This window comes from Narcine bancroftii, chromosome 3, assembly GCF_036971445.1.
Source record: "Narcine bancroftii isolate sNarBan1 chromosome 3, sNarBan1.hap1, whole genome shotgun sequence".
Lineage (NCBI taxonomy): Eukaryota > Metazoa > Chordata > Chondrichthyes > Torpediniformes > Narcinidae > Narcine > Narcine bancroftii.
Window position 1 is genome coordinate 128646100 of NC_091471.1, and position 20336 is coordinate 128666435.

Consider the following 20336-nt stretch of genomic DNA (forward strand, 5'->3'; position numbering starts at 1 on the left):
CAAATAACTGTGGCAGAGATGAACATGGCTGGGATAAATGGCCTTTTTGTTCCTGAAGATTTCTTATGCTTGTCTGACACATTAGTGGTTTACAAGAGGTCACCAAATGAACTATTTCAAAAAGGCCCTTCAGATAAAGAAACACTAAAATCTTGGATGAACTTGGACTAATTCATCAAAATTTAGACATTTAATTGGATATCTAACAAAGAAACTAGTTGGACGATGGGGTCATAAATGGAGAATTCCCACGTAACTTTGGGTCTTGTTTTTCTGTGATCTGTTCAAGGGCACATTGCTTGAGTAGCACATCAGGAACTTCACTTGACATACCCAAGGTAAAGAACGGTCACGAACCTGACATCTTAATTCTATTTCTCTATGGATTCTCTTTGCCTCGCTGAGTATTTTGATTACTTTCTGTTTTTACTTCACTCCATACTTTACTGTGGACAATGGTTCCTAACTCTCAATATTAATATTATGCACTCAAAATGAAATTTTGTCTGTTTTCGAGCCTCCTCTCCCTTCATGAGAGATGTAATGGAAGATGCAAAGGAACCATTTACCGGTAATCATGATGGGAGGAAGTGAAACTTGCATTCAAATTGAACCAGAGAACTAACCACAACACAATGTGCAGCCACACAATTACAGAAGGGGTGAACTTTGCTGAGGGAAATGGCTTTTCTAGACCCAAAGTTTCTTTGCACTCTAATGGCAAATATTGTTTAAAAGGACCATCCAATTCAGACAATACTGTGTTGTTGGCTACAGTTCATTTAGCTTTAATTCAAATTGTCAATGAGCTTCAGCATATTGTCAAACTGAGCTGATTTAATAAAGAAAATAATTCAATCTGAAGATGAAATGGGGACACTGCAGTGCCATTTTCAGAGTGAATTTTCATTTTACAAGGGTTATTTCATTGATATGTCATTTTCAGATCTCCATCCCTTTTATGCACAAATAGCACACCTAATATCCATACTGATTATCGTGATTGCACGTCATTACCAAAAAAATGAATAAACTACTGAAAATTCCACTCCCCTCTGTGACTTAATCAACACTCAGGCTGAAAAATCTATGGAGATGAATAAACATAAAGTATGCTTGTTTTATCATGTTGAAATAGATTACAGGTTAACATGCTTTGGCCTACAAACAAATAACATAAGTCATCAATACTGAAAATGAAACTGCAATTTATTGAATTGTCCCCCCCCCCCCCCCCACCTTTGTTTTCTCACCATTTTCCCCAACAACTTACAATGTGGACAGAGAGTGAAGTGTATCGAATGCTCCCGGAGAAATGGTAGTTATCTGATTGTCGTAGAGTGATAGCAGACGAACAGAGCTCAGGCCTGTGAATGTGTTATTGCTAACACAGCTAATTTTGTTGCTTCTCAGCATTCTACAGGATAGAGAACAGGATTATTACAACAGTCAGGAGTAACCGTGCAAAGAAAGGGCCACAAACCTACACAGAGGCAGACAGGAACAAAACATAATTGAGTTTGAGAATATAGTGGTTCACACTGATCAACTCAAGTGTTAAAATATAAACATTTTTTCTCAAGGTTTAATTTCAAAAGTAGTCTCAACTGTCACGTTCATCTTGGATTGACAGGGTATTTAATGGAACCTACCGGGTATTGAAAGGGCTGGATAGAATGGATGGGAAGAATGTTTACAGTAGTGGGAGCGTCTAGGACCAGAGGTACAGCTTCAGAATAAAAGGACAGTGATGAGGAGTAATTTCTTTAGTCAGAAGGTTGTGAATCTGTGGAATTCATTGCCATGGATTGCTGTAGAGGCCAAGCCATTAGGTGGATTTAAAGCGGAGGTTGATAGGTTCTTGATTAGTAAGGCTTTCAAGTGTTATGGATAGAGGCAAGAGAATGGGGTTAAGAGGAAAAATACACCAGCCATGTTTTGAACAGTGGAGCAGACTTGATGGGCTGAATAGCCTAATTCCGCCTCCATGGCTTGTGTTCTCATGGTTTATGAAAGTATACAGGTGAGCTTGGGCCAGAAACTAACCAGTGCCTCAAAATGACCATCGGGTTTCAACATTAGATCTCTCTTTGGGCCTCACAATACAATACTAGAGTAAATTACTAACTCAAATAGAATCCTTTTATGTGTAAAAAAATACATCTTAATCTCCAATATGCATTGATTAATGGAGATGCAGCCAGAAAGATAGGTTCTAAAAATTTGTGAGGGTAACTGAATGTAATTATTAATATAACATGGAAATGAACCTGTGAATTGAACAAAGTTGCCAATCTAAAGCACATGCACCACATTTAGCTTTCTCGCTCCGCAATAAGAGTGCGTTTTAAAAACAATTTCTGGAAAGATAATAGGGTGAGGCTTTTCAAGGCATTATTTATGACTTGCAGCAGGCAGACTGATTCTTTAATGCTAACTCCTTCCTGTTCTCCAGCTGTAATAATAATCCAAATGTTCAATCAACACTGGGAAAACCCAGCCCTTCATCTACATGGAGATCACAAAGTTTTCTTTAAAATAAGAACCTGACTTCAGATGGCTGAATTTAAGGTAAACTAAAAGCTTTTTTGTTAGTGTGCTAGCTGACCATTAGTAGGAAGGACCATTATAAATCCAGCATTCATTTTACAAATTAACCATTTAAAAAGCTCATCCTCTATAAAACACAAGAAAAAAATCTTTCAGCATATCATCCAAAATCAGCTGCTATGTTCAGTAGCCTTGCCCAGTAATAGTGAGAGGAGCCTATTATAACCATATAACCGTTTACAGCACGGAAACAGGTCATGTCGGCCCTTCAAGCCTGTACTGGTTCACGAACAACTCCACTAGCTCCTCCGCAAACTCCTGAGGAAGTAGAGGCTTTCTTCATGATGCCATTGGTGTGTTGGTTCCAGGAATGATCTTCCGAGATATGCTCATCACTAGCCACTTATCTATGTTTGTCACCGACAATTTCCTTTGATTTTCTCTGGGTTCTACTTTCTGCAGAGATATTATTTACAGCAACAGCCCTCTGGTAAAACTCATGAGCAAAGGCACACGATGCATGGCAGCACCATCGATATCGCACCAAACCTTCATCATTACTGGTTCAGTATCTGAGTTGTCCCTACTTAATGGAATAGTGGGAGTGCATTCCCATGTGGATTTGAACAGTTCAGGACAAGGACTATACCTATGCCTTCTCAAGGAAAATTAGTCATGAGCAACAATTTTTTGGTCCTGAAAGCAATCATGAAGAGCATTGTGTGTGAAGCTAACCTGTGCGTATCGTGCGTAACACTGACTAAGAAACAACTCCATCACCTGAAACTGTTCTCACCATTGTCTACTCTGCATTTTCCACTTAAGGTCAATGTATGGTAATCAGGCCAGTTATTTTGACTGAATTACTTAATCCAGTTCATGCATGTAAATCAGTTGCAAAACTGATAATATGAAGCTTGCATTTGACTGGAACAAATTAGTAAAGGCCTAGTGTGCAGGGTGGCACGGTCAGTGTAGTTTTTAGCAGAACACTATTACAACGCCAGTGATCTGGGTTCGAATCCAGCACTGTCTGTAAGGAATTTTCACATTCTTGCCATGTCTGTGTGAGTTTCTTCCAGGTGGTCCAGTTTCCTACCACTTTCCAAAAGACCTACGGGGTCAATAGGTTATGGATGTATTTGGGCAGCACAGAGCTCGAGGGCCAGAAGGATCTGTTGTGGTGCTGTATTTCTAAATTAAAAAAAAATGAAAAAGCAATGTTAAATTCTCTCTCCTTAAGTTAGGATTTCTCGAATTATTTAAAAAAAAGTCAGTCTGTTAATGTGAGCTGAATCAGGATTGTATTAGGTGAATATGTCCCCTCCTATTAGTGAAGAGCAACTGAACATGACTTAATACCAGGTTGTCCAAGGGAATGGAGTAATTAATTGTATGGATGACATTATCCTTGAATGAGCAATAACTTTATATGAGGAAGGTAACCATCTGAGCTCTCAACCATCAGTCAAATATACATTGATTAATGTTTTGCACTGAACATCAGTGATTTATGCATCTGCAAGCAAGGTTCTTTGCTCCTCTGTTACTCCTAGTCTCTGATCATTAAGAAAATATTGGTCATATTAGTCAATTTTGTGGTCGATAAAAGCACTTTTCATGAAATAATTCTCCAGCTGGAAAGCACTCTTGGATGTCGTCAAGGCACCATATATTTCTCCTCCTCGACAGACTATTTATTTACAGGCTATATGTTGAATATTTTCATCATCAATATTTTGAGAATACACTTTTCTACCTCGATGGTTCTGGGATATGGTATGTTCCTACTGTCCATATTTCTAAATCTATCCCTTTTGGGGCAAGAGCAAAATTATACTGCTTTGAAGTGAAATCTTTTCATTCTGGTTTTGGGAGCAAGAACTGAACATCTGACATAGCTTTGAATTTTGATGATACCAGGTAGTTTGATATTATTCAAGTCTCATTTCAGGTATTCCTGCATGGGTAAATGTTTATTGATTTTCAGAATCAAAATATTTCTACCCACCCTTGTCAAGGGAAAAAGAAGCAATCATTCATTTGCTTACACACCCAGGTGATGATTGAAATCCTATCAGAAGGGCACCTGCCAGAAATCCACCACTGTGTTAAGTCCTTTGCTTTCTCCACATTATTGCCCAGCCCCAGTTAAAAAATGTTGACGTCCAACTTCTTTCAAAATACTGAGCCTTTGAAAGGAAAGAACCTATAAACCGTCACCATATTCCCAAAATTGAAGACTATGAATTACTTTTGAAATGTTGACTTGTGCAACCAATTTTACCTGCTATGGTACTTCAAATAGTAAGGGCCAAGAAGTGTTTTTAATTTTATCTGACATGATTGGCCAGGATCATTAGCTTGATTACTAGCTTGGCCTTAAATGTTGCAACCAAAGCTTCTTCTTATAACCACTGCGTTATTGGTTAAGTTTAAGAGGGTGTAAAGTTGAATCATACCCAATTTTGCACTTAGGTATCAGGAGGGTGAGGATTTAATCCACAACCTTTTGATTCAGAAGTAGGTTTGCCACCAATTGAGCCACAAAATGCTCCCTATCATTAACTCCTTTTATATATTTTTTTGGACTAGCAGAGTGCCACAGACTGTGCACAATTTACTCTATGATCATCGAGACACCATATTCGCTAGCACCTTTCCCAATGGACACTTTGATGAACTTAAAACATTAAATTTCAGACTGTTATGAGCAAAACCAGAAAGTCATCTTGGGTTCAGTGTCCTAAACCTTGAGGGGAAACATAGGAGTGTGCTTAAACAGGAATATTATACAAGGATGTTGCAGTGCTACGATACTTCCCGTGACCTTACATATTCCCATTTAATTGCTCAAGCAGGCAAAGCAGTGTGAATAGAGGTTCAGTGGAGTTTTAATGTATAAACAAAAATCCATTTTCTTCAATTAATATAACTATGTCCAAAATCTGCTCTGAAAACAGAGCACACGACAGAAGGAAAATAAAAGGGACAAGTCATTTGAGGTGATGGGAGAAGGTGGGGCACAGGGTAGGGGAAAAGAATAATAACATAGGCAATGAGAAATCTTGCAAAGAGTAAGTAATGTTCAGACAACATTTGTTATGAACTAAATCGGTGCTCAATGGAGAAGTCAGGGCAAATCAATTTTACTTACAATGTCTTAAGACTATCCAGTCCTCTGAACATTTTACGATGCACAGATTCTAGGCGATTAGCAGTTAAAAGGACTTCATTTACACCTGAAGCACCATCAAACACGCCCTCCTCGATATCTGTGATCTTGTTATTGCTTAAGTTTCTGAAAAGCAAACAAAATCAAATAAATTCACAAAATGAATCAAAAGCACCTTCATAAATTGGGCTTTGATATTAAGTCTGTGTATGTGAACTTTGCTTTTTTAAAAAGCAATCATTAAAATGGTAGGCATTACTGGACTAGCATTCAGAGAATGCACTGATGACCAACAAACCCACCAAGGAGATGGATAATTTAAATGGATGTGGACTGTAGATGACTTCTTCATGAAAATCTGGTTGTTTTATGAAATGAATAGAAGCTCTCTGAAATAGCCCATCAAACAATTGGTTTCAAAATAGTTTTTGAATGGCAATTGAGTTCAATGATAATTGAATTTACTAAGTGTGTCTTGTTCTTTCTGCCAAATGGTATTAGATTTCTGATTTATTGTCAGAGTACATACATGATATCACATACAAGCCTGAGATTCTTTTTCCTGCTGGCGAAGTACAATTACCACTTATCGGTAGTGCAAAAAAACTGTGTGCAACGCATATGTGTAAACAAATAAATAAATGAAAACAAACTAAACTGACTGTGCAATACAGAGAAGGGAAAAAAAATTACTTCATAATTATCTGTATTAAATCCTGTCTGCTATTGGCTTGCCCATTCAATCAAACTATCTATACCCTTTTGTGGACTATTACTACCACACTCTTTACACTTCCCAAACTTGGTGTTATTTGTAAATTTGGCAATTCTACTCTCCACACCCATGACCAAGTTATTAATATTTATTAATAAGAAATCCTAAAGATTCCTGAAAATTACTTTTAGTGCCTCAACCAGGAAATAAACCACAATTTTCAGCTCCTCATATCATTCTCATAAACTTGTTTAAGTTGGTTCCCAATACTTAACCAGCAGTCAACCCCAACAATTAAAGCAAGTTTCTCGAATCGCTCTTTATTCTCTCAATAACATGAGCTAAAACTACCTAATGGAGACCACTATTTTGAAGTAAAACACAAAACACAAAAATCTCTAGACACCGTAGCATCTTTTCTCAAGATGAGGTCTTCCAGTCCAGATCTTCCAAAATAACTGCCTTCTTTCACAAATGTGGCTTCCCCTCCATCACCATCAACTCAGCCCACATCTCTTCCATTTCCCGCTCATCTGCCTTAGCCCCCTTCCCTAGACGCTACAAAAACAAAATCCCTCTTGTCCTTACCTAGCCCCCACTGGCCTCAACATTTAACACATTATCCTCCGGAATTTCCGGCACTTTACAACACCATCCCACTACCAGACAAAACTTCCCCTCTCTGCCTTCCATAGGGACTCTCCCTCTGTGACTCCCTTGTGCACTCATCTCTCCCCACCAATCTCCATCCTGGCACCTTCCCCTGTGGCCATGGGAGGTGCCACACTTATCCCCACGCCTCCTCCCTCACCAAAGTCCGGGCTCCCAAACAGGCCTTTTAAGTGAAACAACAATTCACTTGTGTACTTGGAGGATTGATTTACTGCATCTAGTGCTCTCTTTGTGGTCTTCTCTACATCGGAGAGACTGAGCGGAGACTGGGAGATCGCTTCGCTGAGCACCTTCTCTCCATCCACACCAGTGACAGAGACCTCCCAATAGCCAACCATTTCAGTTCTGTGTCCCACTCCCACACTCACATCAAGACCATCTGTAAATTGGAGGAACAACACCTGATTTTCCATCTGGGCATTCTCCAGCCAGATAGCATTAACATACCTTGATAAAGGACTCAAGCCTGAAATATCGGTTATGTATTTTTACCTTTTCCCTATATAAAGGACACTTTTTGAACTGCTGAGTTTCTCCAGCATTGTGTTTTTTCCACTATTTTGAAAGTTTTGCAAGGGCAGTACCAGTGGATTGATGAACTTACAGTGGCTGGTTAAGAATGAAATGGCAGAGTTTAAAAAAACCAAGTCCAGTGTACCTCGATGACTATGTTAAGAGCATACTATAGGTCACTTGCGTGATGCCTTAAATCATATCTTTTACAAAGTAGAACTGACAGAAGTAAGAATTGCTGATCTAGATACGTGGGGAGAATTAAAGCAGAAATTAAACTCACATTTTGCGGAGCTGAGGGAGTTTCTTGAAGATCCCAGTAGCTTCCAACACAGTAAATTCATTGTTGTTAAGACGCCTGGAGTGTTCAATTTTAAAATAAATTAGAAAAATGTTGTCAAAAGAACATTTAAAAAAATCAAGCTATTCAAAAATTGCTTCAAAGACCGCATCCTTCCTTTGTCAGTTTAATATTGAAAGATGTCCCCTCAAATATTCTCAATTGAAAATAAGCAGCAAAGAGCATTTTTTTTCTAATTTGACTAACCTTTTTATGTAAAAGATAAATATCTGATATTATAAAATGAAATCCCCATTGGAAGGTTTGTACTTGGATTAGCATACTGATTTATGTATCCTTCACTGTACAAGCAAAACACAAATGTTGCTCAATGTTTAACAAATTGATATCTAACATATACCAGGAATAAATGGAGAACAATAGTTCATAAGAAACACAATTACGCCTGTTGTGCGAAGACCCAAATGGATAATATTCTTTTCAAAAAATAACATTCTTAAACACCATTTTAGTGTAATTTCTTTTCTCCCTTGCATTCCCAATGATAAGCACTGGGTACGACAACACAGTGGCTTTTACTATGCTTCGATTGAAAATTTTGGATGATTGGCCTGCAGACAAAAGCTTCAATCATACCAGGGCACCAGAGGAAGCCAACCTGAAATAAATAATTGAATTAAAATAAAAGTATGAAACTACTGCCTTAAAACGCACATCTGGTTTACTGTCATCCTTCAGGGAAGGCAATCTGCTATTACCTGCTGAGTTTCTCCAGCATGTTTGTGTATTACATTCAACTCCAGCATCCACAGACCTTCTTGTTTAACTACAATCTGCTACTCCCATCTGGGCAGACTTACATACCATATTTTTACATGGTTACCTCTTTATGTTAACTCCCCTCTGATATAGTTGCAATGGGGGTGGGTAATAAATGCTAGCCTTGGATAAGTTGGCCATAAATAAATAAAAAGCCAAATGCTTTTCTGCCAGAAGGATAACTTCTTACATTCAGCTACAGGCTGTGAGAGCAGTTATCTTAAATTCTGTGCTTCCTTATTTCACCGTTAAAGCAAACATAAGAAAGAATGATGAAAAATGTGTGAGATGGTCGGCTTGATTTGCTGACTTACAGCTCTGCAGTGTACTGAGGGATGTGATCAGGAATTTTGGTCAGTTTTTGATTGGAGCAGTCCACAGTGGTTCCTTCACATCGGCACTTTTCAGGGCAGGCGAGGTCCATGAAGCAGTCCCCACTGAGTTTGGCTCTGTAATCCTCTGTGCCTGCAGATTATTTGGTCAAAATTTGCAGATTACTCAATTTGGTAAACGGGGAATATGATGTTTCAACAGGAGATATTTATAAAGGGGTCAATAACAGCAAGGGGAAAAAAGTCTTAGATAAATCTTACAAAGACCTTACACACAGCAAAACTTCACGATCTGAAGTATTTTATGCAGGTCTTGAATTTTATATTCCATTCAAGACAAGATCCAGAGGTGTAAAGCTAACATTTACAGGGTGACCTTTCAATGCAGAATCTCTCTTTTGCTCGTTTCATGAGACAACAAACCACCTTTTCTAATCATCTTTTTGCCAGCTTGTGGTGTTGATAAATATTACTAAATTCAATGTAGTGCCCCCTCCTGAGTCACTCAGGAAGAAGGGAGGGGTATTCAAAAAGATTCAATGCTTCTATATCTCGGGTAACACATCTACTGAAATCAATACTTTTGTCTCTTCATCTGCATTTTCCTCCATCAAATACACCTGTATTTTTTTATCATCTTCTTTACAAGAAAAATTGAATCAGCTATGATCACAATATAAATGTCATAAAACTGACCTCTAGCTCTAAAAATCCTCTGTTGCAAAACCACCATCCTGAGCCTTGTTGGTCTTCACAAGAAGTTCCCTCCACCCCTCTCTAACTGTCTCTCACACTCACTTGGTACTTATATTGTTTGTAGTTTGCCATGCTGTAGAAGGCATACGTGACGCTCCATGGTGCTTGACAGAACCATGTTTTATTCGTACCTTTCAACCACATGGTTAGATCAAGCACAACGGAAAATCCCGCTGAATTTCAGAACCGCATCAGCTAGGTCAGGAAAAGATGTGAGGGAAGGTAGTAGAGGAAAGAAGGCAGAGCATTCTACTATAAGAGGTACAGAATGAAGCAGCCAGGAACTGGGTTACAAAAGCATCAGTATTCACAAAAGAACATACCAATCTCTACGTTCAATTAATGCACAGCAAAACTATTGTGAATTATACACTGAACACAAACAATATACATGCCTGCATGAAAGAATAACTCTTTCCAATTGGATATTGCTCCAATTCGGTACGAATTTCACTAGTTAACTAAGCACCACCAAAAACTTGATACATTGGGGAATACAAAGGAGAATTGGGGCTGGGGCAGTTCTGATTGTCAGCCATTTGGTTTCTTTTCAACAATAGAAATGTCTATGAAGCATTAAGGTAGGAACATAAAGGGAAGTAACATAACTCAGGAGAGAGTGTTGATTCAGATCTGAAAGAGCATGTGAAGGTGGACAAGCACACATAGTTGTACTTACAGCCAAAATGATGAACTCCTGTAAGAAGTAAAGAAGCACAGAAGGAAAGAGAGACAGAGCAATTGCATTTATATTCAGGAAAGCAAAGAAAGCAGGCAATCCATCTGTGGTAAGACTCTGTGCATCATCTTTTATTAGTACTGTTGAACGGAAGGACAAACTTGACCAAGGCAGAGTATAATGTCAATAGGAATGAGCCGAACTACAAGTCCAACAACTCCCACAGAATTACACAAGGTCAACTGAAGGCATGGCATGATATCACAATAAATCCACTTTTAATTCATCAATCAATAAGGCATAACTCATGATGTCCTTTCAAAATAATACTGCTTATAAAAAATATTGGGCAATGTGTTGTGGAGGTGGGTTTTAAGTCACGGATTGTATCAAAAAGGCTTGAATTTTCCTAAGGCTATAAAGAACTATCGCCAGATTTTTTTTAAACTTAAAAGTATTTAATTCACTTCAGGGAAGCATTCTTCAACAAAATGATCTTGATGGAAAACAGTCTTGTTTTCAATCTCAAAATCTGTTTCGAGATTACTTAAGTTGTTACAGTTTGAATTGATTCAGACATGTACATAGCATTCAACCTGGCACACATACATACACTGTTATTCAACTAAAAGTTCAGAAGCAAAACAGCTGCAACATGCGTCAAAAAATATTGCCTGGAATCAACCTAATCTTCAGTAGTTAAGCAGCAACCAAAAAAATGTTTAAAATGCACAGCTACACAGTTGCCAAAGCTGAAAAAGAAATGGAATAAATATTCTACCACAGTGTATTCATAGATGAGGACAGAGCTGGAGGCAGAATCCTGCAGGAAGTAATGGATGGACAGTCTGCAATATTTTGTAACAAAGTGCCAGGTTATATATTCTCAGAGTCTTACAGCACCGAAACTGACCCTTTGACCAACTATACATGGCTACTAAGTTATTGGCCCAAGGCAGTCCGATTTGTCTGTGTTCAGCCCATTTCCCTCTATCCATGTACCTGTCCAAATGTTTGCCAATGTTCAATTGTACCCACCTCTACCATTTCCTTTGGCAGCTTATTCCACATGCCCATCACCCACTTTGTGATAAAAGTGCTCCTCAGCTCCCTATAAAATCTTTCCCCTAAAACCTATGCCCTCTAGTTTCAGACTCTTATACCAATGAAAAAAAATGATAACTATTTACTCTACCTATGTCCCTCATGATTTTATGTATCTCTACAAGGCCGATCCTCTTAGCCTTCTCTGCTCCAGAGTGAAAAGTTCCATCCAATTTAACCTCCCTTTATAATTCAAGCCAGTCAGTTGCAATAACATTTTTGTGAATCTTTTCTGTATCCTTTCCGCCTTAATGATACCTTTCCCACAGCTGGATGACCAGAACATCCGACAATATTCCAAATGTGGGCTTACCATTGACTTGAACAGCTGTAACACGACACCCCTGCTTCTGTATTCAATGCCTTGACAGATGAAGGCAAATGTGCCAAACATCATTGAAGCATAGAAAACTACAACACAGAAAACAGGCCCTTTGGCCCTTCTAGTCCATGCCAAAACATCATTCTGTTAGTTCCACTGTCCTGCACACATTCCATGACCCTCCAGATGTTGGTCTGCCATAACAACCCTGTATTTCCTGCACCATTCCAAAGTCTGCCTACTTATCTGCTCCTCAGGGCCTATAGACCTCTCCTAGTACAGTGATTGCTTCCTTCCTATTTCTGACTTCCACCCACACCATCTCAGTAGGCACTCCCTCCGTAAACAGTGTCCTCCCTTTCTATAGCCATGATACTATCGCTGACCAGTAATGCTACTCTGCTTCTTCCCCACTCCACCCCCCCTCCACCTCCCATCCTATTCCTTTTAAAACACCTAAACCCTGGTACTTGCATCAGCCAATCCTGGCCTTTCTATATCCAAGTCTCTGTAACGGCCACAACATTGTAGTTCCATGTACTGATCCATGCTATTAGTTCATCCCTTTATTCCTAATGTTCCTAGCATTGAAATAGACAAATTTCAATCCCTCTAACTGGTTACATTTATGTTATATTTTCTGCCTGTCCTTCCTCAAAAACTCAGACCTATAGCATCTTGCTTTTATCCTTCTGCCCTATTCTCTTCACGCTCATTCTGGTTTCCATCCCCTTCACCCTGCCAAACTAGTTTAAACCCTCCCCAATAGCTCGAGCAAACCTTCCTGCCAGGATACTGGTCCCTCTTCAGTTCAGGTGTAGCCCATCCTTTTTGTGCAGGTCAGATCTTCCCAAGAATAGATGCTAATAATCCACAAATCTGTTCTCTTGCACCAACTCTTCAGCCACCCATTCATCTGCTACATCTTCCCTAACCTATCCTCTCTGGCACGTGGCACAGGAAGCAATCCTGAGATTACCACCCTTGAGGTCCTGCTTTTTAATTTCTTGCCTAACTCCCTATATTCCCTCTTTAGGGCTTCATCACAACTCTTGTCTATGTCATTAGTCCCCACGTGGACCACAATAATCTTCACCACCCTGTCTACTTGTGTTGTCACTTTCGTGGAACCATGTACCCCTAGCCAGTTATCTCTCTCTTCTACAACTCTCTCCAGGGCATTACCATTCATTGCATAAGCTCTGCCTTGCTTTAATCTACCAAATTGCAATGTCTCACACTTGTCAGAGATAAATTCAATATCCAGTCCTTTGCCACTTTCCCAGTTCATGTGGATCTTGTTGCAATCTCAGATAATCATCTTTACTGTCCACTATATCTCCACTTTTGGTATCATTTGCAAACTTACTAACTGCACTAACTATATTGCTGTCCAAGTTGCCAATTCAAATGGCAAATAACAGTAAACCCAGCACTGATCCTTGTAGCATACCTTTGGTCACAGACCTCCAACCTGAATAACAACCCTCATTCCCACCTTCAAGACAATTCTGTATTCAATTGGCCAACTCACTCCAGATCCTATGCATTCTGACTTTTCAAATCAGCCTACTTTATGGAATCTTTGTCAAAGGCCTTGAAAAGTCCAGATGGATGATATCTAATGCTCTGCCCTCATAGTTATTCTTGGTCATCTCTTCAAAAAACAATCCAAATCATGAGACATGGTTACCCACAAACAAAGCCACGCAGACTAACATGATTTAATTCTTGCTTTTCCAAATTATAAAATCAATCCTTTCCATCAGAATCACCTCCATTAACTTACCCATGACTGATAAGTGGCCTGCAGGTCACGGACCTGACCTTACAGCCTTTTTAAAACAAAGCCACAGCATTAGCCATTCTCCAGGAGTCTGAAAACCTCATCCATGCCTAATGATGATGCAAATATTTCCGCCGGGACTCCTGCAATTTCTTCCCACAGCTGAATATTTTGTTTCAGTGTTCATCAGGGAGAGGGTCCTTGGTCAATGTGAGGCTAGTAGAAAACAAGTTTGTGTGCTGGAGCACGATGTGATTAAGAAAGAGGATTAATTTCATTTCCTGTTTCCGGGACCAGACGAGATATATCCTAGGTTACTACAGGAAGCAAGGGAAGATAATGCTGGGATGTTGATCTTTGCATCCTCCCTGACCACAGGGGAGGATTAGAGAATGGGAAATGTAGTGTCCTTGTTTAACAATAGGTAATAGGGAGAATCCTGTGAATTATAGACGAGTGAGTCTTGCATCAGTGGTGGGCAAACTACTGATGAGAATTCATAGGGACAGGATTTACAAGCATTTAGAGAAGCATAGTCAGTATGGCTTTGTGAGGGGCAGGTTGTGCCTCATGAGCCTAATTAAGTTTGTTGAAGAATTGACAAAAGAAATTGATTAAGATAGGGTGGTGCCTGTAATGTGTATAGACATTTCAGAATGTCCCCCGGTAGACTCATTTAAAAAGTCATAAGGCAAAAGTCTATGGAACCCTGGGTGTGTGGATTAGGAATTGTCTTGCCTGCAGAAAGCAGAAGGTAGCAGTGAATTGAACATATTCTGACTTCCATCAGCTTGATCTTGGAGGTCAGTAACTAGTGGAGTTCAACAATAATGTGTTCTGGGACCTTTGGTCTCAGTAATTTTTATAAATTAACTGGACAAAGAAGAAGAGAGATGGGATAGTAAGTTTGCAGATGACACAAAGATTGGAGGTATTATGGACAGTGTTAAAGGTTGTCACTGGTCACATCAGGGTATAGGCAGAATATAGCATCTGATGGAAAAGAGGCAAGTGGAGTTCATCTAGATAAGTGAGAAGTGATGCATTTTGGACGGTCAAATTTGAAGGGGGAATATATTGATGGCAGGATAGTGTGGAATAACAGAGGGGCCCTGAGGCCCAAATCAGGGATGTGGATGCTTCGGAGAAGGTGCAGGAGATTTACTAGGACGTTGCCTGAATTTGAGAACATATATTGTGAAGCAAATTTGATAGACCTATGAATTTTCTTTTAGGAATGGAGAAGGATGAGAGGTGATTGAATAGAGGTCTTCAAGATTGAGATGCACAGATAGGGTAGACTGCAGCACATTTTTCCTGGTGCAACAGTAGCAAATATCAGAGAACATCTGTTTAGGATGGGGAAAGAAAGTACGGGGAGATGTCAGGGTTTTTTTTACCCACTGGATGTCTGGAATGCAATGCCAGTAGGTGGTGGTGGTGGCTGATACACTAGGCACATGATGCAAGAAAAAGTGTTATGGGTGTGATGTAACGAAGGTTTCAATTATTGAGTAGGTTAATATAGATCAATACAACACTATGAGCTGAAGGGCCTGTACTGTGTTGCAATGTCCTATGTTAATAGGGTGTTGGCAATGGTGTGCGTCGAACGTCAGTCAAGTCAATTACTTATTAAGGATGATGGTATTCCATCAAATTCTGGCTGTTTTGTGTGTCATGAGGTTAAAAGTTGTGACTGGAATCAAACTGCAATTATAAGCTAATATTCCCAGCTGGGATCTTATAATAGAGTGATAGTCATCATTGAAGCAGCTTCATTTGGCCAAGGGCTGTAACCTGAGGAGTAGTTGCATTGATGTGCTGGGGCTTAAATAACTTGGTTCTAGTAATGACAACTGTGCTTTTGAACACTCAATGTGAATGCAAGCAGTGAAGAGTATTTCTCCTCATTTATTCATATTTATTTTCTTATGGCATAGAAGGCCATTCAGCCCAAAGGTTCTATGCTGTCTCTCAGTGCAATTGCATCAGGCTCATTCCCCATTTATTTCCCTTTAACCTATTCTCACCCACTAACACACCCTACCCAAATCTCATATTGCTGCCTATACTTGGGGAAAATTACTGCCATCCCATTAATGAATTGAATAATCTTTGACTCTTTCTGAGGGAACCCTATGTGATGACCGGGTGGATGTGTAATCTCCGCACATACAGCAGAGATTAGGTTCGTCTCCAAATTGCTCGAGCCATGCCCCTGTGTCACCCACTCACTTTTACTTTTAGTGTTTTTTTTAAATTAGCATAATGGAGAGATTGGACCAGGGAACAATGTGGCTGAAGGATGTTACGAAGGTGAGAATGAGTTCAGGAGGGATGAAATTTCAAGACAGGAGAGATCAGAATTTTAAATTTGAAATGGTGCAGAATTGGGAGATAAAACATGGCAGTGACAACAGAGGTGATGGATGAACTTGTAGTTGGAAAGGATATATGAATTAGGACTTTGAACGTATTGATGGGGACCAGTAGAATAATAGGTCAACCAGGAGAGCTTAAGAATCACTCAGTTAAGGAATGGCAATCGCTGGAACTATCAATCGGAGGTAGAGGTAAAGGTGGATAATTTTCCTGATGTGAAATAATGGTTGAGGTAATGCATGGATCACAGAAAGCTTAGGTGAAAAGCCAATATGTAGTAATGAATGAGTTATAATTTTCTCTATTTAAATACTGAGAAGTCTAAAGCATTTGGTCAGGGTGAAATATGCCGTTTGCAATTTTGATCCATAGATCCAAACAAAATCTGCTAATAGCATGGATAGAGGATTGCTGACTTGCAGAAGGCAGAGAGTGGGGATAAAGGGACCTTTTCTTGTTGGCTGCTAGTGACCAGAGCTCAATGTTGAAACCACTTCTTTTCACATCAAGGATTTGGGTGACGGAATTGAGAGCTGTGTGGCCAAATTCGAAGACAGTGCAAAGAGACAACCAGAGCCAAGGAGTGTTGAGAAAGCATGAGGTCTACAGAAGAATTGAGACAGGCTAAAAGATTGGGCAGGGAAATGGCAGGTAGAATGCATTGCAGAGAAATAAATGATCTTGGTAGAAGGAATAAAGATGTAAACTATTTTCTAAACAGGCAAAGAGTTAAGAAATCAGAGGTGCAGAAGGACTTGGGAGCCCTCATGCAAGATTCCATGAAGGTTAATTTGCAGGTACCGTCAGTTGCAAGGACAGCAAATGCAATGCTAGCATTCAATTTGAAAGGGATGGAAAACAAAAGCAGAGTTGCAATGTTGAGGCTTTCTGAAGCATTGGTCAGTCCCCACTCAAGCAGTTTTGGGCTCCTTATCTAAGGAAGGATCTGTTGGCATTAGAGAGTGACCAGAGGAAGTTCACTAGAATGATCCTTGGAAGGAAAGGATTATCATATGAAGAGCATTTGATGACTCTAATACTGTACTTGCAGGAGTTTAGAAGAATGATGGGGATCTCATTGAAATCTATCAGATACTGAAAGGAATGGATGGGATAGATAAGATGATGTTTTCTATTGTGGGAGAGTCTGGGACCAGAGGGCACAGCCTCATAATACAAAAATATCCTTCTAGAACAGAACTGAGAATGAATTTCTTTACCCTGAGAATGGAGAATCTATGGACAGGTATATTTAAGTTGTTGGGTATATTTAAGAAAATGGTAGATCTTCTTGATTAGGAAGGCAATCAAGGGTTACAGGGAGGAGGCAGGCAAATGGGGTTGAAAAGGATAATAAATCAGCTATAATGGAATGATGGGGCATACTCAATGGGCTGAATGGCCTAATTCCACTCCTACATCTTTCGCCATGACTCTACTTTTATAATGTCAACTGTCTTTGCTTCTCAATTCCTCAGTCATGCTTTAGACATCTATTCCAAGTAATGTCTTATCCTTTCACACTAACGCTTCCAATTTAGTAATTCTCTTCCTTGGGATTGCCCATCAGTGGAACCACCTCCAACCAAGTATGCCTTCTCAGAATTTTATAGGTGCCTCAGATTCTGGCTTCCTGTGAAATCACCATCATTGTTATATTCTGCACCTCACACCACTCCAATCCCATCTTTCAATGTGCTCACAACAGACTTGAATTCAACGCATAAGATGGCTAGAAAGGATATAAGGCCAGGGAGCATATTCTTAAAAACACTAGTTATATTATAACTCATTCTCCAGATGTTTCAATCATCACATTACATGAAGGGTGACACTGCACTGAGAAGGTTCCATGGATAGAAAAGGGAAAATAGTCTGAGGGAAGATTAGACATGCTGTGGTTGTTTTATTTTGGAAGATTGGGGAGGAAATGGGAGGTGGGGAGGGGAGAAGAGTCTTCAGGGAGCTTTGACAGAGAAAATTAAAGACATTGTGAAGGGGAGTCAAAAATGGAGCACGTTTCAAAAAGTAACTGGTGAGTGGATGAGATAGGAACTAAAGATAAAAAATATCCTGAGGTTGGTAGATCTTTGGAATTTTCAGTCTGAAAGTGTGGCAAAGTGTGATTAAGGTAGAGATCTTTGTCAGACAAAATTTATTTTGCTGTTCTCTTGATCTGTGGGGCTGGTGCAAGAAGATAGGATTCAAGATGGACCAATTGGCCTCATTCTGTGTTGTACAATTTCCATGATTCGTTGATCCTAAAACTTTCTCCCTCGGTTTTTTATGATCCTCTAAACCTCTTCTTAAACCCTACCTTTGATACAGAAGCTGACCACCCTGCCTTTGCCTCTGTATGGTGACACCTCTATGAAGTCCATCAGACTGTATTAATAGAAATGGTGTAGATATGCACCATTCCAAAGATGTATGGTATTAGTCGGTCCATTTAAGAAGCGACCTATCCTGGACCTAAAACATCTCCTCACTTGCTCGGAAGTGCAACCGTAACTGCACTTCCGGAGAAGAGTAGAGCGGGCAGCTACCACCTACCATCCTGTCATCTTTCTACAGGAGCTCTACTGAGCATGCTGGCTGACTATATCACTGTGTGGTACGGTTGCAGTACAGCATTCGGTTGGAGGTCAATCGTGAGGTCTATAAAGGCTTTTTCAGGTACATCCTATGCTAAGAATGCGCCTGAAGAAGCAGAAGTGGCCCTTTAAATTGCCGTTCAAGTGGCAGTTTTTAAAGCGCAACACTGGCCACCTGAAAGGACACAGTTGCACAGGATGCGGCTCTGAGCAGACTCCGGCTCCTGCCCAGTGCCCCTTTAACATCTGCTTTCAGCCAGCTGCATTCAGGTGGCTGGGGGAGCCATTGAGCTGAGCAGATTATCCCTCTCGGAGGAGGGATACGTAGCTCGCCTCAAGAGTGCCTCCTGCACATTCAGGTGGCCTCAAAACAGCCGTATATTGCCTAAACATGCGGCTTTACATGCAGGGCATTTGGCTACCTGAAAGTGCCTTAAGAGTGACATAGAGGATTACTGGAGTCTCCTCTCTTCCTATCGATGGGATTTACCAGTATCGCTGAATAAAGAAGGCTTGCAGAATCAGCGAGCACCCCTACCACCCAGCAAACAATCTTCTAGCTACTCCCATCGGAAAAGAGATACAGAGCCAGAACCACTAGGCTGAGAAAAAGCTTCATCCCCTAGGCAGCAAGATTGCTGAATGATGGATGAACTGCTCATACAACTATTTAACAATAATATTTATTTAATTTACTATTTGTATATACTTACTGTTCATGTTATGTTTGTATGTGCATTGGCAGTGTGCTGCATCGGGGACTGGAAAATGCCATTTCATTGGGTTGTGCTGTATAATCAGATGATAAACTTGAACTTGCCTACTGATTTTCATGTTTTACCTCTCGAACTTTTGATCACATAGGCACATTTCGGATTTGAGGCAAGTTACTGTGCCATATTTAAATAATATTAAAATAAAAAGAAATTTAGAAAGTGCAAGATATCCTCTCAGACACCTTCAAGCCTCTGAATAGAACATCCTCTTGGAACTCACTCTCTTCCAAGCAGTTTACCAAACAGCCTTGTTGAGAAATCCAAGCGATTTTCCTGTTTTCAGGACAGAAGGTTAATTTGACTTTTCCCATCACTGCATGCATAATTAGGGTACACAAGATAACTTACTCAGCTTTAATTGGTTGCCAACTAAATTGACTTTATCAAATGCCACAGATTTAGGGGGCAGGTGACATCTAACCAGTATTTCTTGCATTGATTTGAGTGTTTGGAGTATGTTTTCAAGAATGTTGAAGTAAAGCTTTCTCTTGAATCAAAAATGTTTGGTAAGATAGGGATGGCTAAAATAGTACAAAAATTAATGGAGATCAAAAATATTCTGACGCATGGCAACTGCATAGCTGAAACAGTACAACATGGGCTTAAGGATTCAGTGGCTTAGGTTAAAAGGTCGCATGCACAACATCCAGGAGTCACTTTGGGAAAGCAAGGAAGAGAACTGTATTGTTGTTTATTGGGGAGAATGACTGAATTACTAACAGCATGCAATGCTCCATTAAATCCTAAAGGGAAATCCACAGCTTGTCAGTCCTGCTGCCAGGCAAACCTACCTGGAATGAAATATTGTTCTTTTGCTACAAAAACAATTAAAAAAAGGAGAGAAAAGACAGAAGAGA

At 39.8% G+C, this 20336-nt stretch overlaps 1 protein-coding gene across 2 annotated transcripts in view; it reads right to left on the reverse strand.

Annotated features, from left to right (window-relative positions):
* Positions 1-20336, reverse strand: part of slit2 (slit homolog 2 (Drosophila)) — a 509410-nt gene that overhangs the window by 94257 nt on the left and 394817 nt on the right. Inside the window, exons 15-19 of one of the 2 annotated variants that reach the window (XM_069925074.1) lie at positions 20271-20294; positions 9060-9210; positions 7909-7983; positions 5708-5851; positions 1274-1417 (exon numbers count right to left, since the gene is read on the reverse strand). In XM_069925074.1, the coding sequence (XP_069781175.1) occupies positions 1274-1417; positions 5708-5851; positions 7909-7983; positions 9060-9210; positions 20271-20294 (538 nt within the window). The remainder of the gene's footprint in view (positions 1-1273; positions 1418-5707; positions 5852-7908; positions 7984-9059; positions 9211-20270; positions 20295-20336) is intronic. The other variant, XM_069925076.1, reaches the window with a different exon arrangement.